General features: G+C 44.1%; 1 gene segment (V, D, J or C); it reads right to left on the bottom strand.

Annotated features, from left to right (window-relative positions):
* LOC138672974 (immunoglobulin gamma-1 heavy chain-like) overlaps nt 1–14,558 on the bottom strand; it is a 606,081-nt gene extending 591,523 nt beyond the window's left edge. The window contains 2 exon segments of the C gene segment in view: nt 14,089–14,405; nt 14,481–14,558. Coding sequence covers nt 14,089–14,405; nt 14,481–14,535 — 372 coding nt within the window.
* Between the last annotated feature and the right edge of the window lie 3,254 nt (nt 14,559–17,812).

Here is a 17,812-nt window from a genome sequence, read left to right as displayed (position 1 = left end):
TCACAAATTCTTTGGTATTATTATCTTCATTTAATTTGTCTTAAATGAAAAAAACACAAAAAGAATTGTCCTAACACCAAATTGGATATAATTCCACACCAAACATAAAAAGGGGGTGGACAAAAGTATTGGCACCGTTTGAAAAATCATGTGATGCTTCCCTAATTTGTTTAATTAACAGCACCTGTAACTTACCTGTGGCACCTAACAGGTGTTGGCAATAACTAAATCACACTTGCAGCCAGTTGACATGGATTAATGTTGACTCAACCTCTGTCCTGTGTCCTTGTGTGTACCACATTGAGCATGGAGAAAAGAAAGAAGACCAAAGAACTGTCTGAGGACTTGAGAAACCAAATTGTGAAGAAGCATGAGCAATCTCAAGGCTACAAGTCCATCTCCAAAGACCTGAATGTTCATGTGTCTACCGTGCACAGTGTCATCAAGAAGTTTAAAGCCCACGGCACTGTGGCTAACCTCCCTAGATGTGGATGGAAAAGAAAAATTGACAAGAGATTTCAACGCAAGATTGTGCGGATGTTGGATAAAGAACCTAGACTAACATCCAAACAAGTTCAAGCTGCCCTGCAGTCCGAGGGTACAATAGTGTCAACCCGTACTATCCGTTGGCATCTGAATGAAAAGGGACTGTATGGTAGGAGACCCAGGAAGACCCCACTTCTTACCCCGAGACATAAAAATAGCTAGGCTGGAGTTTGCCAAAACTAACCTGAAAAAGCCTAAAACATTTTGGAAGAATGTTCTCTGGTCAGATGAGACAAAAGTAGAGCTTTTTGGGCAAAGGCATCAACATAGAGTTTACAGGAGAAAAAAAGAGACATTCAAAGAAAAGAACACGGTCCCTACAGTCAAACATGGCAGAGGTTCCCTGATGTTTTGGGGTTGCTTTGCTGCCTCTGGCACTGGACTGCTTGACCGTGTGCATGGCATTATGAAGTCTGAAGACTACCAACAAATTTTGCAGCATAATGTAGGGCCCAGGGTGAGAAAGCTGGGTCTCCCTCAGAGGTCATGGGTCTTCCAGCAGGACAATGACCCAAAACACACTTCAAAAAGCACTAGAAAATGGTTTGAGAGAAAGCACTGGAGACTTCTAAGGTGGCCAGCAATGAGTCCAGACCTGAATCCCATAGAACAGGGGTCCCCAACTCCAGTCCTCAAGGCCCACCAACATGTCATGTTTTCAGGATTTCCTTAGTCTTGCCCAGGTAATAATTGCATCACCTGTGCAATGCAAAGGAAATCCTGAAAACCTGACCTGTTGGTGGGCCTTGAGGACTGGAGTTGGGGACCCCTGCCATAGAACACCTGTGGAAAGATCTAAAAATGGCAGTTTGGAGAAGGCACCCTTCAAATATCAGGGACCTGGAGCAGTTTGCCAAAGAAGAATGGTCTAAAATTCCAGCAGAGCATTGTAAGAAACTCATTGATGGTTACCGGAAGTGGTTGGTCGCAGTTATTTTGGCTAAAGGTTGTGCAACCAAGTATTAGGCTGAGGGTGCCAATACTTTTGTCTGGCCCATTTTTCTAGTTTTGTGTGAAATGATCAATGTTTTGCTTTTTGCTTCATTCTCTTTTGTGTTTTTTCATTTAAGACAAATTAAATGAAGATAATAATACCAAAGAATTTGTGTTTGCAATCCTTTTCAGTAAGAAACTGAGTATTATCTGACAGAATTGCAGGGGTGTTAATACTTTTGGCCATGACTGTATATGGGAAACAAAGGCACAATGTTTGAACGTTTGGTAATATGTTGATGACCCATTGGTGCTATTTTGTTTGCACTCTCCTGCAGTGAGGGATGGCCTCCTACCTCCTTTCTCCAAGCCTGTGGTGGAATATCTGAATGAGAAGTTGTGACCTATAAAAAGGAGGAACTGCCTGTGTTCAGAGAGAGTACATTGCAGAAGTCATGACATCATCACTCCAACTGAAGAAATACAGAGCTGCCACATCTGACCATCGCTGAACCATGGATACATTTGGAGAAAGCCAGGATTGGAACCTGTCGGTCGCCTGGCTCCATGGTAATGTTTGGAGAAGCCAGGATGTGGTCATTTGATCAACTGGCCTTATACCTTCTATGGACTGTCCTTTTCCTACGTTTGTCGTTACCTCCTCTCTGTGTGCGTGCCACAGGTGAGGTAGCAACCCTGGAAGATCTGAAATCACAGCTGCTATTATCCCGGCGAGTCAGCGGAAGGGTGAGACTCTGAAATGTGCACCATCGTAGTAATTTGTTGGGACTGTTCTGTATGCTATTGTGTGTTGGTGGTTCAATAAATTCTCACCCTGGTTACCCTCACCCTGTGTTGTCTGAGTAGTGTTCTGCCCACGTGGAGATAGATCGGGCGTTCAGTGGTGCGAACCCTGGTCCATGCAGTTTAAAGACAGCCTAGCCAGCGGACAAATATATAATATTTGACATATGTTACCCGTGTGCTCAGTGTCTCCCTGTGAATTTGTATTCCCTGTCTGAGGGCACCATGAGCAGGAGAACTTTCTCACGCTCGCTGGATGACAGGCTGTGCAGTCACATCATGCAACCATTCAGCCTGCCATCTAGATGTAGGAGAGCTAGACCCGTCGTGGGACAAATGGATTAGCAGCATCTCTACGGAAAGGTGAGGAATATTGTTTGTTTTTGTTTCTTTTTAACTCTTTTGCAGATGACAAGGGCATCGAGGGAATGGGCAAGGTTGTAAGTATGGTTTAATTAAGAATTATTAAAGGAGTCTGTCATTTTAATTAAAGGACTTTACTCTGGGTGTCTGTGTTTTTATACAATATGACTATGGGATAATAGGGGAATCTTATTGATGCCTCTCCATTACTAAACTTGGGGCTTGATGTCACCTGACCATACAAAGGTGACATCAACCCCCCCCCAACTATGACCCCACTAGCCACCGCTACAGGGCAAGTAGGAAGAGCAAAGCTAAGTGCCAGAATTGGCACATCTGTAAGGAGGTCGCACATCTTAGGTGTGCCTTTTCTGGGGTGGCTGAGAGCTGATGTTTTTAGCCAGGGGGGGCTGTATCCATGGCCCTTTCCTAGGCTATTAATATCAGCCCACAGCTGCCTGCATAGCCATTTCTGGTTATTATAGGAGGACACCACGTCATTTTTTGGTCCCCCCATTTTAATAGCCAGTAAAGGCTAATTATACAGCTATGAGCTGATAATAGCCTAGGAAGCTCCATAGGTATTACCCCCTTCCCAGGCTATAAACATCGGCCCCCAGCCATCGACTTTCCCTCTGCTGGTTACAAAAATTAGACAGGAGCCCACACCATTTTTTCTGAACAAGTCGTTTATTAAATACATCTATTTATATAATTATCTTAAATTGTCTGTCATCCACTTCTGCCTGGATGTCCTCGAATCCCACAATCTGCCGCACCGGAGGTACGCCAACCGCCATATTGGAATACCCAAGTGATGGGTATTCCAATATGGCACCTGCTGGCGGTACCAGGCCCTTGCGCAGTACCACCAGCGGGTCATCGCCGGACCCTCTGCTGCTGGGACTCCCCCGCTGCAAGAAGGCTGCCGCTGCATATTTGCTGTGTGAGACTCAGGGACAAGGGGGCGGCTGGGGCTTCATTGTGATGGCGATGGGCTCCTCTCTGGGGCAGATCTGAGCACAGGACCAGGGGAAAGTTTCACTGAGCACAAATGGCGACATCCCGATCCCTGTCACCGATAACATGGGGCACACTGCACTAACAGGGCAGCACTGATTTACCAGCAATAGATGCACATAGACACAATATGTTTACACATTGAATATAGCAGAAGTCTGCGCACACATCATCAATATTAGTTCCCCGCAGTGTTCCCCTGCCCTGGATTGTTTGCACACACATATGTGAGGGGCATGGTATTGTCCATGAATAACTACAACCTTTTCTATGGGGCATCAGCCCAAGTGCCAGCAGTAAACCCATTAATCTGCATGGCAGATGAGGAAGGTTGGGGATAGGGGGAGTGGGGTGGCAGGACTGAGCAGTGGGTGCAGGAAAGGGCAGAATGGGGACACATGATGGCAAGAGAGGGTCAGCACAGGGCAGAGCACAGCTTTCGGGGAAGCCCCCATTACAAAGCTCCCATTACTAATCCCATAGTGATATTGTATAAAAAAAAAAAAACACCCAGAATAAAAAGTTTTATTGAAACAGTACAGACCAAAAGTTTGGACACACCTTCTCGTTTAAAGATTTTTCTGTATTTTCATGACTATGAAAATTGTACATTCACACTGAAGGCACGGTGGTGCAGTGGTTAGCACTGCAGCCTTGCAGCGCTGGGGTCCTGGGTTCAAACCCCACCAAGGACAACATCTGCAAAGAGTTTGTCACTCCGTGTTTGCGTGGGTTTCCTCCGGGCACTCCGGTTTCCTCCCACATTCCAAAGACATACTGATAGGGAATTTAGATTGTGAGCCCCATCGGGGACAGTGATGATAATGTGTGCAAAATGTAAAGCGCTGCGGAATATGTTAGCGCTATATAAAAATAAAGATTATTATTATTATTAAGGCATCAAAACTATGAATGAACACGTGGAATTACAGTATATACTTAACAAAATAGTGTGAAATAACTGAAATTATGTCTTATATTCTAGGTCCTTCAAAGTAGCCACCTTTTGCTTTGATGACTGCTTTGCACACTCTTGGCATTCTCTTGATGAGCTTGAAGAAGTAGATGAGATCTGAATCTGAGCATGCGCCTCCCCAGCAGCCATTTTCCCGGAGGCCACCACATCGCAGCAATGGAGCTGCCAGTGCCTCCGGGCTTTGAGGAAATGCCGGCGGAGTCCCAATGCTGCACAGAGATACGTCACCGCTGCCCCCACAGCACAGCCCCCACACTGCACAAAAATGAGCCACCGCCGCCTCCAGCATGGAGACCCCATGCTGCACATAGAGGAGCCACCGACACCATCCCCCCCAGCACAGAGAGCATCGCTGCTACAATGAGGTCCACTTAAGGTACCTTCACACTAAACGACGATGCAGCGATCCAGACAACGATCCGGATCGCTGCAGCATCGCTGTTTGGTCGCTGGAGAGCTTTCACACAGCTCTCCAGCGACCAACGATGCCGGTAACCAGGATAAATATCGGGTTACTAAGTGCAGGGCCGCGCTTAGTAACCCAATGTTTACCCTGGTTACCATCCTAAAAGTAAAAAAAACAAACGCTTCATACTTACCTACCGCTGTCTGTCCTCGGTGCTGTGCTTCTCTGTACTGGCTGTGAGCACAGCGGCCGGAAAGCAGAGCGGTGACGTCACCGCTCTGCTTTCCGGCCGCTGTGCTCACAGTGAGTGCAGGAAAGCACAGCGCAGAGGACAGACAGCGGAAGGTAAGTATGAAGCGTTTGGTTTTTTTTTACTTTTAGGATGGTAACCAGGGTAAACATCGGGTTACTAAGCGCGGCCCTGCGCTTAGTAACCCAATGCTTACCCTGGTTACCAGCGAAGACATCGCTGAATCGGTGTCACACACGCCGATTCAGTGATGTCAGCGGGAGAGCCAGCGACCAAATAAAGTTCTGGCCTTCTAGCCCCGACCAACGAAATCACAGCAGGATTCTGATCGCTGCTGTGTCAAACTGAACGATATCGCTAGCCAGGACGCTGCAACGTCACGGATCGCTAGCGATATCGTTTAGTGTGAAGGTACCTTTACACCTTCCCTGTAAGACGCCCCCTCTCTTCGTCATCGGGTCCATTCCACCTCACCATATGCACATTGGTCACCTGCCCTATAAGATGACACACGGCGTATAAGAAGACCCCTGACTCAAGAAGATTTTATATTTTAACTAGAAAAGTTGGGGGTAGTCTTATACGCTGGAAAATACAGTAGGTAGTGATGTAAATGTATGTTCAATAAATGCACTCAATACTTGGTCGGGGCTACTTTTTCATCAATTACTGCATCAATGCGGTGTGGCATGGAGGCGATTAGCCTGTAGCACTGCTGAGGTGTTATGGAAGCCCAGGTTGCTTTGATGGCGGCCTTCAGCTCGTCTGCATTGTTGGGTCTGGTGTTTCTCATCTTCCTCTTGACAATGCCCCATAGGGGTTAAGGTCAGGCGAGTTTACTGGCCAATCAAGCAGAGTGATACTGTTGTTTTTAAGCTAGGTATTAGTATTTTTATAGCAAGAAAAGGAAAATCCAGCTTCCAAAAAAATTCAAAATTTATTGTGAATAAAACATGTCCAGTAGGATGAATTCACATGATAATGAGGTTTGAGAAAGAGCAAGCTATTGTTCGAAACGCGTAACCTGTTACTCATTATCATGTGAATGCATCCTACTGGACTTCATGTTTCATTCACAATAAATTTGGAATTTTTTTGGAAACTGGATTTTCCTTTTCGTGCTACATTTGTTCCACGTGATGACTACACGATATACGTGCTTCCCCACAACACATTCTAACAGGTGAGCTGGTTTTTCTATTTCTATCTATTGGTATTTTTGGCAGTGTGGACAGGTTCCAAGTCCTGCTGGAGAATAAAATTTCTATCTCCAATAAGCTTGTCGGCAGAGGGAAACATGAAGTGCGCTAAAAGTGCAAATATAGATGTAGGTAAACAGTCCAGCCAAGAGCAAAAGAAAAATGTCACCGCACTGCTGCTGTATACCTGACCCTAAAGTCTTCAACCCAGATAGTGTGAACAGCGTTCGATGCCTACTAAGAATGTTCCCTCTAATACCATTGGGGGTGCAGCTTCAAGAAAAATCCATACAATCCATGTCATGCAGAGGCAAAAGAAAAAAGAAGCGCACTTACCCCAGGTACGGTGGTCACAGCTTTATTCGGTTTTTTAACTTTCGTATCTTTGTCTATTCACACTTATGTTTCGAACACAGGTGATTTGATCACCTGAAGTGTAGTAAAAGGAAGGGGGAGGAGCAGTAAAACCTGTGGAAATAAAAGAACACCCCTTACTTCCTTTTGCTATCAAGGACCCGTTGAAGTGCTGTATAGCATGAAACGGCCGTAGTCCGTTCACTGTTCACTTTCCTCCCTGCCGATGTTTTAATATATGTCCGAATAAAGCTGTGACCACCGTACCTGGGGTAAGTGCGCTTCTTTTTTCTTTTGCCTCTGCATGACATAGATGTAGGTAATGCAGCTGATGTAATTTATTTGGACTTTGCAAAGGCATTATTTGATACTGTTCCACATAACAGCCTTAGGCCGGGGTCACACTTGCGAGTGTGATACGAGAAAGTCGCACGAGTCTCTTGCATCAATACCCAGCACTTCGCCGGCACTTAGGATCAGAGTGTGCAGCTGCATAGAAATGCATGCAGCCGCACACTCCCATACTGAGTGCCGGCGGCAGCGCCAGGTATTGATGCGCGTGTTTCTCGCATCACACTCACAAGTGTGACCCTGGCCTTATACTGATGCTACAGAGGCAAGGACTGGGGGAAACTATATGCAGATGGGTAAGGAATTGGCTAAATGACAGGAAGCAAAGAGTCGTCATAAATGGTATATTCTCCAAATCGGATATATTCAGCAGTGGGGTACCACAGGGATCTGTACTTGGACCAATTCTTTTTAACCTCTTTAATAATGATCTTTTGAATGGGATTGAGAGTAAAGTGTCAGTAATTGCTGATGACACCAAACTGTAGGATATTGAAATCTGACTTCAACAGAACAATTTTTCAAAACGATCTGGATAAGATGTCTGAATAAGGCTAGGTTCACATTTGCATTGTGCAGTCCGTCTAGCGCATACGCTAACGGACTGCGTTAACACAATGTCTAAAAAGGGATCACGTTTAGCGATCGCGCTAGCGCAGATGCCCGATCTGCGCTAGCAAGAACGGACCCAAAAACGCTGCAGACAGCGTTCGAGGTCCATCAGAAAATAACGGAACATCGCTAACGCCAAAAATGGCATGCGTTAGGGATACGTTACATACATTGCGGTCAATGGGTGCGCTAACGGATCCGTTACATTGCGTTAGTGGCGCTATGTAATGGATTCCGTCAGCGGACACCCACTAACGCAATGTGAACCTAGCAGCAAAACACTGGGCAAATGAGGTTTAATCAGATGGGGGAGGAGAAACAAAAAAAAAATCACAAAGTCCATAGAAAAGTGAACAAAAGATAACTTTATTAAATATTTTTTTATAATCAGTCTTGAATAGGCGTGGTAAAAGGACATGTGGACAAACATACAACTATGTATGCACGGGGCGCATTGGACAATATGAGCAGATGGTAACCCATATGGTTAACCTAGCAGGTACCATCTCGTGTAGATGCAGGTATAATCCTAAGTAGAGGTTACATGGAATATCTATGGAAAAACAGCCGCACACACAAGGCTTGAAAGTTTTACGTGAAAATTATATTCTTTATTAGTACAGGCATCACCGAGTGCTCATTAGCATAAGAAAAAAATGACGGATACTTTAAGTTAGGGTTAACGTTTCGACCAAGGCTGGTCTTTGTCAAAACCACACTGAAAAACAAACATACAATGTAAGTACATAGTAAAGATGTGCTGTACAACAGTACATGTATATGTGACACAATTGACAATGTATTTACATATTAACATTAAACCTAAGATCAGAATCTAACACATGTAATAATTCACAACCTAATATACACAAAATGTAGCGCTCACTAGAACACCTTATTGGAGGGACCCTGTAGGGTGTCCCCAGAAATGCAGATCCTACAGAACCAGGAGCAGCAAAAAGAGCATGGGAAGGGCTGCCAAATATGTCCCAATTGCAATATATATACATGCTTAAACCCAAGAACCGAGATTCAACCATTATATTTATCCTATAATCACTGTTCAAGTGTATGGAATGGGGGAGGAGATCACAGCAGCCTGGTTGTAGACAGCAGGCACAGCACAAAATCCATTTATGCAAAGTATTCATCAAAGAGACGGCAGTAAAGTTTGACCCATACAGGATAGGGTATAAATCCAAAAGGCCTCTCTCTCTTTCAACAGTTTCACATGATCTCCCCCACGTCTAGGTTTCTCAACTTTTTCGATCACCTGGAATCCTAGTTGTAACACCGAATGATTAGCCAAGGTAGAGTGATAAGGAAGTGGGAGCCATGTTTTCCTTTAGACACAGACCACCCTCTGACAAAGACTTCAGGGGGAGCCCTGTATCACACAGGATAGGATTAGATACACAGCCCAGTATCACCCAGGATAGGATTACATACACAACTCAGCAGTCAGTAACACAGGATAGTATTAGATACACGGCTCAGCAGACAGTATCACACAGGATAGGATTAGATACACAGCTCAGCAGTCAGTTACAGGATAGTATTAGATACACGGCTCAGCAGACAGTATCACACATGATAGGATTAGAGACATGGCTCAGCAGTCAGTATCACGGGATAGGATTAGATACACAGCTCAGCAGATAATAACACACAGGATAGGATTAGATACACGACTCAGCAGACAGTAACACACAGGACAGGATTAGGTACACAGTTCAGCAGACAGTAACACACAGGACAGGATTAGGTACACAGTTCAGCAGACAGTAACACACAGGACAGGATTAGGTACACAGCTCAACAGACTGTATCACACAGGATAGGATTAGATACATGGCTCAGCAGTCAGTATCATGGGATAGGATTAGATACACAGCTCAGCAGACAATAACACACAGGATAGGATTAGATACACGACTCAGTAGACAGTAACACACAGGACAGGATTAGGTACAGAGTTCAGCAGACAGTAACACACAGGATAGGATTAGATACACAGCTCAGCAGATGGTATCACACAGGATAGGATTAGATACACGGCTCAGCAACAGGATGTGCTAAAGGAGAGGACCTTTTCATTCCAAGAATTCCACTCATTACATCTGATTTGCCTTTTGATTTTAAATGCCTCCAGTTTCCAGTTCAACTGGAATTTTCAATATCCATTAACAAGGCTCAGGGACAGTCCTTGAAAGTAGTAGGGAGCGATTTGCAATCTCCATGCTTTTCTCATGGTCAACTTTACGTGGCCTGTTCAAGAGTTGTAACTGCCAAATATCTGTTCATCTTTGCACCGAAAGGAAAAAACAAAAATGTTGTTTATCCAAAAGGCTCTTGAATGAGTTGAAAATAAAATACTATCAATACTTAGGTAATAATTTAGTTAATCTGTGTTGCAAATCTGTAGTGTTGAATATATGATGTGAAATGTTTTTATGTGCAATATAATTATTGTAATTTGTTACAACTAACCACAGCTGGTTACTATGCCTGAGCAACATCGGGCTCTTCAGCTAGTATTTAATAAAGTTATCTTTTGTTCACTTTACTATGGATTTTATGATCATTTTTTGGTCCCCCCATCTGGTTTATGCTGTTGACTATCAGTCCTTATTTAATCCTATACATATGTGAGAGGTTACAAGTTTCTATTCGGAGGATATATTTGTGCCCCTTTCTAGCTAAATAGGAAAGGGTTCTTTACAGTTAGAGCAGTCAGACTGTGGAATGCCGACCACAGGAGGTAGTAATGGCAGACACTATAACAGATTTTAAGAAAGGGCTGGACGATTTCCTTGATACATATAACATTGAGGGGTAAAAGTTAATTTAGTGATAAAATGTACAATTGGTGGAGAAAGAGTGAAATTGATGGACCTAGCCAGGTCTTTTTTAAACCTATGTAACTACGTAACATTATATTCAGCAGTGATGTCTTCAAGGGGGAGTAGGGCAATATCTCCATCTCCTTACACTAGCGTTCTTTTAAAATGATTCGTGATCAGAAGGCTCAATCAAAGTAATCATAATAGACAACCTTCGGCACTAAAGATGAGGCAATAGGTATGACAATGAAGCTTCAGCACCATTTCTCTACCCCCATACCCTCATCGCACAAGTGGATTGACATGACAAGAGTGTGTACTTCACAAGCTTGTGTCCATGGCACACAGAGCAGAGGGAATCACACACGGTGTGAGGCTCAGTGTGGGTGACTCACTCCTTGCAACGCTGTGCGTCCCTACATAGCTAACACCAACACTAACCGGAGAGGCAAGGGGCCTGTCTCAGCATCATCTGTAGCGTGCAGCACAGTAGTTACACTCCTCTCTGTCTGTAAAATCATGATGGCATAGGCCTCCTGCCTCTCCTGTGATTGTTGATGTTGCCACCGGGTCTATGATGGACAAAGGATTTACAATAGTTGTTTAGGCCCATGTGCAGAAGCATTAGCTGCATTGGCGGTATGTCCACCCCTGCTTACAGCAGACAACTATGGGTCTGAGCAGGGAGTAAATGCAGATCGTTGAGAAATAAAAAGGAGTTAGCTTAAGAGATGATTGATTGCTAGTGAATTATTCTGTCCAATTTGTAAAATTCACAGCAGATGAAACAAGGTACGTCATTCAGTCCTGACTTCTCCCATGCATTTCTCCAGTAGTATAATTGTAGACTAGGAACAAGGACAGATGCAGTCTTAGAATCCAATAAAAACACTTTTTTATTAATAATAAATATAAAAATACAAAAAAGAACCAAACAAACAGTGTGCAGTGAGGCTAGCAGATGGTGCAAAGTGCCAGAGGCATTATGAAAAACAGTAGCCCAAGGTACGGTAAACCCCGCTGGTAGTCCAGATACAGCTCATAGGTGTTAGATAGCATACAACATGTCAGAACTAATGAACAACAAATAAATAGCGGCGCCGACACATATATCTCTATATCTCACACAGGCGGTAAGCAATATTATGACCACAGACGTGTGAAAACAGTTATAATGTGCATATCACCTGATGTAGAGAACCTGGACCAGCACAGGGGATACTGAACCACCCCAACGCGCGTTTCGGTAAGTGTACCTTCCTCAGGGAGCGCCCTGGACTACCAGCGGGGTTTGCCGTACCTTGGGCTACTGTTTTTCATGTTGCCTCTGGCACTTTGCACCATCTGCTAGCCTCACTGCACACTGTTTGTTTGGTTCTTTTTTGTATTTTTATATTTATTATTAATAAAAAAAGTGTTTTTATTGGATTCTAAGACTGCATCTGTCCTTGTTCCTAGTCTACTATGTGTTGGCAGTTATCCTTATTGTCCATGCATGGGTGGTGCATGGATTTTGATAGATGGTACTAGATATCAAGTGATTTATACGCACCACCAACAATGCTTATTGGAATTCTTCTTTATAGTATAACTAGATTGTGGCCCGATTCTAACGCATCGGGTATTCTAGAATATGCATGTCCCCGTAGTATATGGACAATGATGATTCCAGAATTCGCGGCACACTGTGCCCGTCGCTGATTGGTCGAGGCAACCTTTATGACATCATCGTCGCCATGGCAACCATTATGACATCTACGTCGATACTGTGCCCGTCGCTGAATCAGAAACGTGAGATGTCTACGTCCTTTATGACATCATCGTCGCTGTGCCCGTTGCTGATTGGTCGAGGCCTGGCGGCCTCGACCAATCAGAGACGCGGGATTTCTACGTCGATGCTGTGCCGGTCTCTGATTGGTCGAGGCCTGGCGGCCTCGACCAATCAGAGAGCCGGGATTTCCAGGACAGACAGACAGACGGAAAAACCCTTAGACAATTATATATATATAGATATCTGTGTGTTATCTCCTCCTGTATATAGCATATACCTGTATGTCATCTCCTGTATATAGTATATACCTGTGTGTCATCTCCCCTGTACATAGTATATATGTGTGTGTCATCTCCCCTGTATTTAGTATATACCTGTGTGTCATCTCCTCCTGTATATAGTATATACCTGTGTGTCATCTCCCCTGTATATACCGCGTTCACACATTATTTGGTCAGTATTTGTACCTCAGTATTTGTAAGCTAAATTGGCAGCCTGATAAATCCCCAGCCAACAGGAAGCCCTCCCCCCTGACAGCTGCCGTATTTCCTATATGGTACATTTGTTGCTCTTGTAGTTTGTCTGCTTATTAATCAGATTTTTACTTTTGAAGGATAATACCAGGCTTGTGTGTGTTTTAGGGCTAGTTTCATGTGTCAAATTGTGTGTGTTGAGTTGCATGTGGCGACATGCATGTAGCGACTTTTGTGAGATGAGTTTTGTGTGGCGACATGCGTGTAGCAACTTTTTGTATGTCGAGTTGCATGTGACAGGTTAGTGTAGCAAGTTGTGTGCAGCAAGTTTTGCGCATGGCGAGTTTTGCGCGTGGCGAGTTTTATGTGTGGTGCGTTTTGAGTATGTGCAAGTTTTGTGTGAGGCAACTTTTGCATGTGTTGCAAATTTTGTGCATGTGGCAATTTTTCCGCGTGTGCAAGTTTTGCGTGTGGTTGAGTTCTCCATGAGGTGAGTTTTGCACTTGTGGCGAGTTTAGCGTGAGCCTAGTTTTTGCATGTGGCGAGTTTTGCGCGTGGCGAGTTTTGAGCGGCGACTTTTGTGTTTTGACTTTTATGTGGCGAGGTTGGTGTATGTGTGGTGAAATGTGTGCTGAGGGTGGTCTATGTGTTCAAGCACGTGGTAGTGTGTGGCGCATTTTGTGTGTGTGTTCATATCCCCGTGTGTGGTGAGTATCCCATGTCGGGGCCCCACCTTAGCAACTGTACGGTATATACTCTTTGGCGCCATCGCTCTCATTCTTTAAGTCCCCCTTGTTCACATCTGGCAGCTGTCAATTTGCCTCCAACACTTTTCCTTTCACTTTTCCCCATTATGTAGATAGGGGAAAAATAGTTTGGTGAATTGGAACGCGCGGGGTTAAAATTTCGCATCACAACATAGCCTATGACGCTCTCGGGGTCCAGACGTGTGACTGTGCAAAATTTTGTGGCTGTAGCTGCGACGGTGCAGATGCCAATCCCGGACACACACACACACACACACACACACACACACACACACACACACACACACACACACACACACACACACACACACACACACACACACACACACACACACACACACACACACCTTTATATAGTAGATTGTAGTAGTATTACTCTGAGTTTCTGTACATGTCCTCAGTCCATCTGTTACACTGTGACTCTCTAGCACAATAATATGTCCCAGATTCTTCAGGTTTCACTCCAGTGAGTTTACAATAAACTTCTCCTTTATTTGTGTCTCTTGTTATAGTTATACGTCCCTGGACAATCGGGGCATAGCTGGTGCCAGCGTTATACCATATTACCCCCAACCAGATCAAACCTTTACTTTCAGGCTGTCGGATAAATGCTACACCATTCATGTTAGTGCTATCAGTGAGGGAGGCACCGGTCACTTTACAGGTCAGGTCCAGAGTCTCTGAGGGCCTCACAACCCCAGGACCAGACTCCACCATAGAGATTTGTGATGTGACACCTGTACATAGAATAAAGATATTACTTCTCACTTAGAGCTGATAATTCTATGATATTACTAGTAAATCAGACTCACCCTGTAGTGTGTACAGTACACAGAGCAACCACAGGAGGTTCTGGATATGTGTCATGATAAATCGGGAGCTATGTGACTGCTGCTTCTCTTTTTGGAGATTTCGGTAGGTTGTCCTCTATTTGTACACAATTCTATCCTGTATATATTTGCATTTATTTACATAGTTGGTTAAACGGGTTTGGACGTGTTGCTTTGCTCTAACTAATAATGTTTCAAGTTTTTATTGAAGTTTTGCGCATACAGTGAACATGGTTTCTCAATCTGCTCTGGGGCCTAATTCTTACTTTGGGCAGATGACCCTGTTGTCCACTTGTCTCCCTCCTGGCAATAAATGTTATCAACGTTATCTATTATTAACCCCTTCACCCCACATACCATTTTCATTTTTTTTTTGTTTTCATTTCTTCTTCCCCTTTTTCCCAGAGCCATAACTCTTTTATTTTTCCATCCACATAGACATGTGAGGGTTTGTTTTTTGCAGAGCGAGTTGTAATTTTGAATGACTCCATTGATTTTCCGCATAGTGTGCTCAAAAACAGGAAAAAAAAATTCCAAGTGCGGTAAAGTTGTGAACAAAACACAATTCTGACATTGTTTTTTGGAAATTGTTTTTACGGTGTGCATTTTGTGGTAAAAATGACCATGCAATATGATTCTCCTCATCAATACGATAATGGCAAAACTAAACATGTCAAGTTTTTTTTATTATTTTAGTGGTGAAAAAAAATTCTGAAGTTTGCAAAAAAATATATCTGGAGTTGTCGCCAATTTTCGAGACCTGTAACATCTAAATTTTTCTTCCAAAAGAGATAGCTGCATGATAGCTTAGTTTTTGCGGGACAAAACATATATATTTTTTATTGGTACCATTTTGGGATAGATGTGTTCTTGAATTTTTTCCGTTCATGGTGTTTACAGATCGGATTAATTATTTTTATGTTTTGATAGGTCGAACTTTTCTGAATGTGGCAATACCACATATGTGTATTTTTTTCATTATTATTTATGTTTATTTTCAATGGGGAAAAAGAGGGGTGATTTTAACTTTTTTTTACTGTTCACTAATGATGGGCGAACGTGCTTGGATAATGTCCCTGTGATTGCATGATTTGCGGTTGTTAGACATCCTGAATACGTGGGGATTTCCTAACAAATAGGCAATCCACGCATGTGTTCAGACTATCAGCCGCTAATCATGCAGCCACACGATCATATTATTCAAGATACTTGGATAACACCTGAGCATGCTCGGATAAGACGGTATTAGAGCATGCTCACTCATCGCTACTGTTTACTGATTTTGTTAAGGGAGACTTGAAGATGCGAAAGGTAAGGAGCACCATTTGACTTTTTGAACGCAAAAATGTCTGGAATCGAGAGCTGATGCCATGTCACATTTGGAGAGCCCCTGATATGCCTAACCAGTGGAAACCCCCCCACAAGTCACGCAATTTTGTAAATTAAACCCACTCATTTAATCTAAAAGTGTGATTAATTCCTAGTGTCCAGTACGAACCCCGAACATGGAATTTTTACTGTATGTCCAGTTTCCTGTTTGGGTTTGCCAGTCTAATAAAGCTCGTTGAAAGGCTGCAGCGCAGTCAATAAACAAACTTTTAGACAGTGGGCACTTCCAGAGCTATCACATCCACGCCAGTTATTGGCATGGCTGTGATTGACCAGCGTAACATGTGCCCGGCCTGTATGAAGGCCGGGTCATGAGTGCCACCACCATTATGCTCCCATTAGTGTAGGGATAGGATGCAGCTGGAATGTGGGACAGATTGTAACTGTAAAAAAAAACCTGTGTGTACTCTGCAACCATTATCTGTGGTAATACTGTGCTAAATGCCGCTTTGTGTACTCTGCAAATCCATCTGTGAGAGTACTATGCTAAAACCCGCTGTATGTACACTGAACCTCCTGAATGTGAGTACTGTCCTCTAAGCTGCTGTGTCTATTCTGAACCCCCAGCCTGTGGGAGTACTGTTGTCAAGACTCATTTTTGGAGTCGTGACAGCTCTGGTTCTGCTTTCATTTAAACGTGGTTTTTGCTTTTGGGCCAGCAAGGATTAATGTTAGTTTTCTTGCTGGCAGCTGCTGTGTTGCTGATTAGCTAGTTTAGATGGTGACCACTCCCACCATCCATTAAATAGTCACATGTCTCTGAAGACCTGCCTAGGAGTTTGAAGCTCTGGTGCCAGCAGTGTATCAGCTGCTTCGGTGGAGTTTGAGGTCCTGCTTCCATATCCTCTGTTGTGTGGAGCTTAGCAGCAGAGGCTTGAGCTAAGTTTTCGTTGTTACTTTCCTTGTCTGTCTCATGCTGTCACTACCCCCTGTGTTGATACCATTTGCAGTGATGAGGCTAGTGTCCTTGCCGGCCAGTGCACTAGCCAGGGTATAGTGAGGTGATAACTAGGGACAAGGCACGTGATAGCGGTGGGGGGAAGTACCTGCATAGGGCATTAGGGAAGTTTAGGGATAGGCTCAGATTGTTGTTAGGAAGATCCCCATCCCTCGCTCCCTATTGTTAGGGCCTTCCTCCCTCTTTTTCATTCCGTTGTTTGTGTGTGTTGTGCCGTCCACCGGACTTTCCCATCCCGAGCGTGACAACTGTCCTTTAAGCCACTGTGTGTACTTTGAAAACCTGTCTGTGAGAGTACTGTGCTAAGAACCCCCATGTGTATTCTGCACCCTCCCACATGTGGCAGTACTGTAGAATAAGCGGCTGTGTGTATTATGCACCCCACCCGCCTGTGGGAGTACTGATTTTGAAGCGACTGGATGTACTCTGCACCAATATCTATTGGAATACTGTCCTTTAAGCTGTTGTCTGTGCTCTGCACACCCCCCTCCACCTGTGGTAGTACTGTCGTTTAAGCCGCTGTCTGTACTCTGTACCCATATCTGTGAGAGTACTGTCCTTTAAGCCACTGTGTGTACTCTGCACCCTTCCTGCCTGTGTTATTACTGTCCTTTAAGCCACTGTGTGAACTCTGCAGCCATATGGAGCGCCAGACAGGGCCGTAGGAATACTCGGTATGGTTCTTAAAGGGGACGTGTCACGGCAGCAGTGACCTGGTCCGTGGCCCTGGGCATCCAATAAAAGGGGATGAAGTAAATGGGAAATAAAGTTTATAAAACTTATTGTTCGTGACGCCACCTGTGGTACTCGGCAATAAAGATGTTAGCCGACGCTGCTTAAAGAGACCGCTGGGATTGATGGTGATGCAGCAGAGTTGGTGCAGCTCTCCACAAGTAGAGCTTTAGTCCCAGGGCAAGTTGCAATAGATGGAGATGCTTATGGTGGATGTAGTGCAGGGTGGATGGCA

The sequence above is a fragment of the Ranitomeya imitator genome, chromosome 1 (genome assembly GCF_032444005.1).
Source record: "Ranitomeya imitator isolate aRanImi1 chromosome 1, aRanImi1.pri, whole genome shotgun sequence".
NCBI classification, from domain to species: domain Eukaryota; kingdom Metazoa; phylum Chordata; class Amphibia; order Anura; family Dendrobatidae; genus Ranitomeya; species Ranitomeya imitator.
The sequence above is the reverse complement of the archived record's forward strand: the minus strand, read 5'-3'. Positions and strand labels throughout refer to the sequence as shown.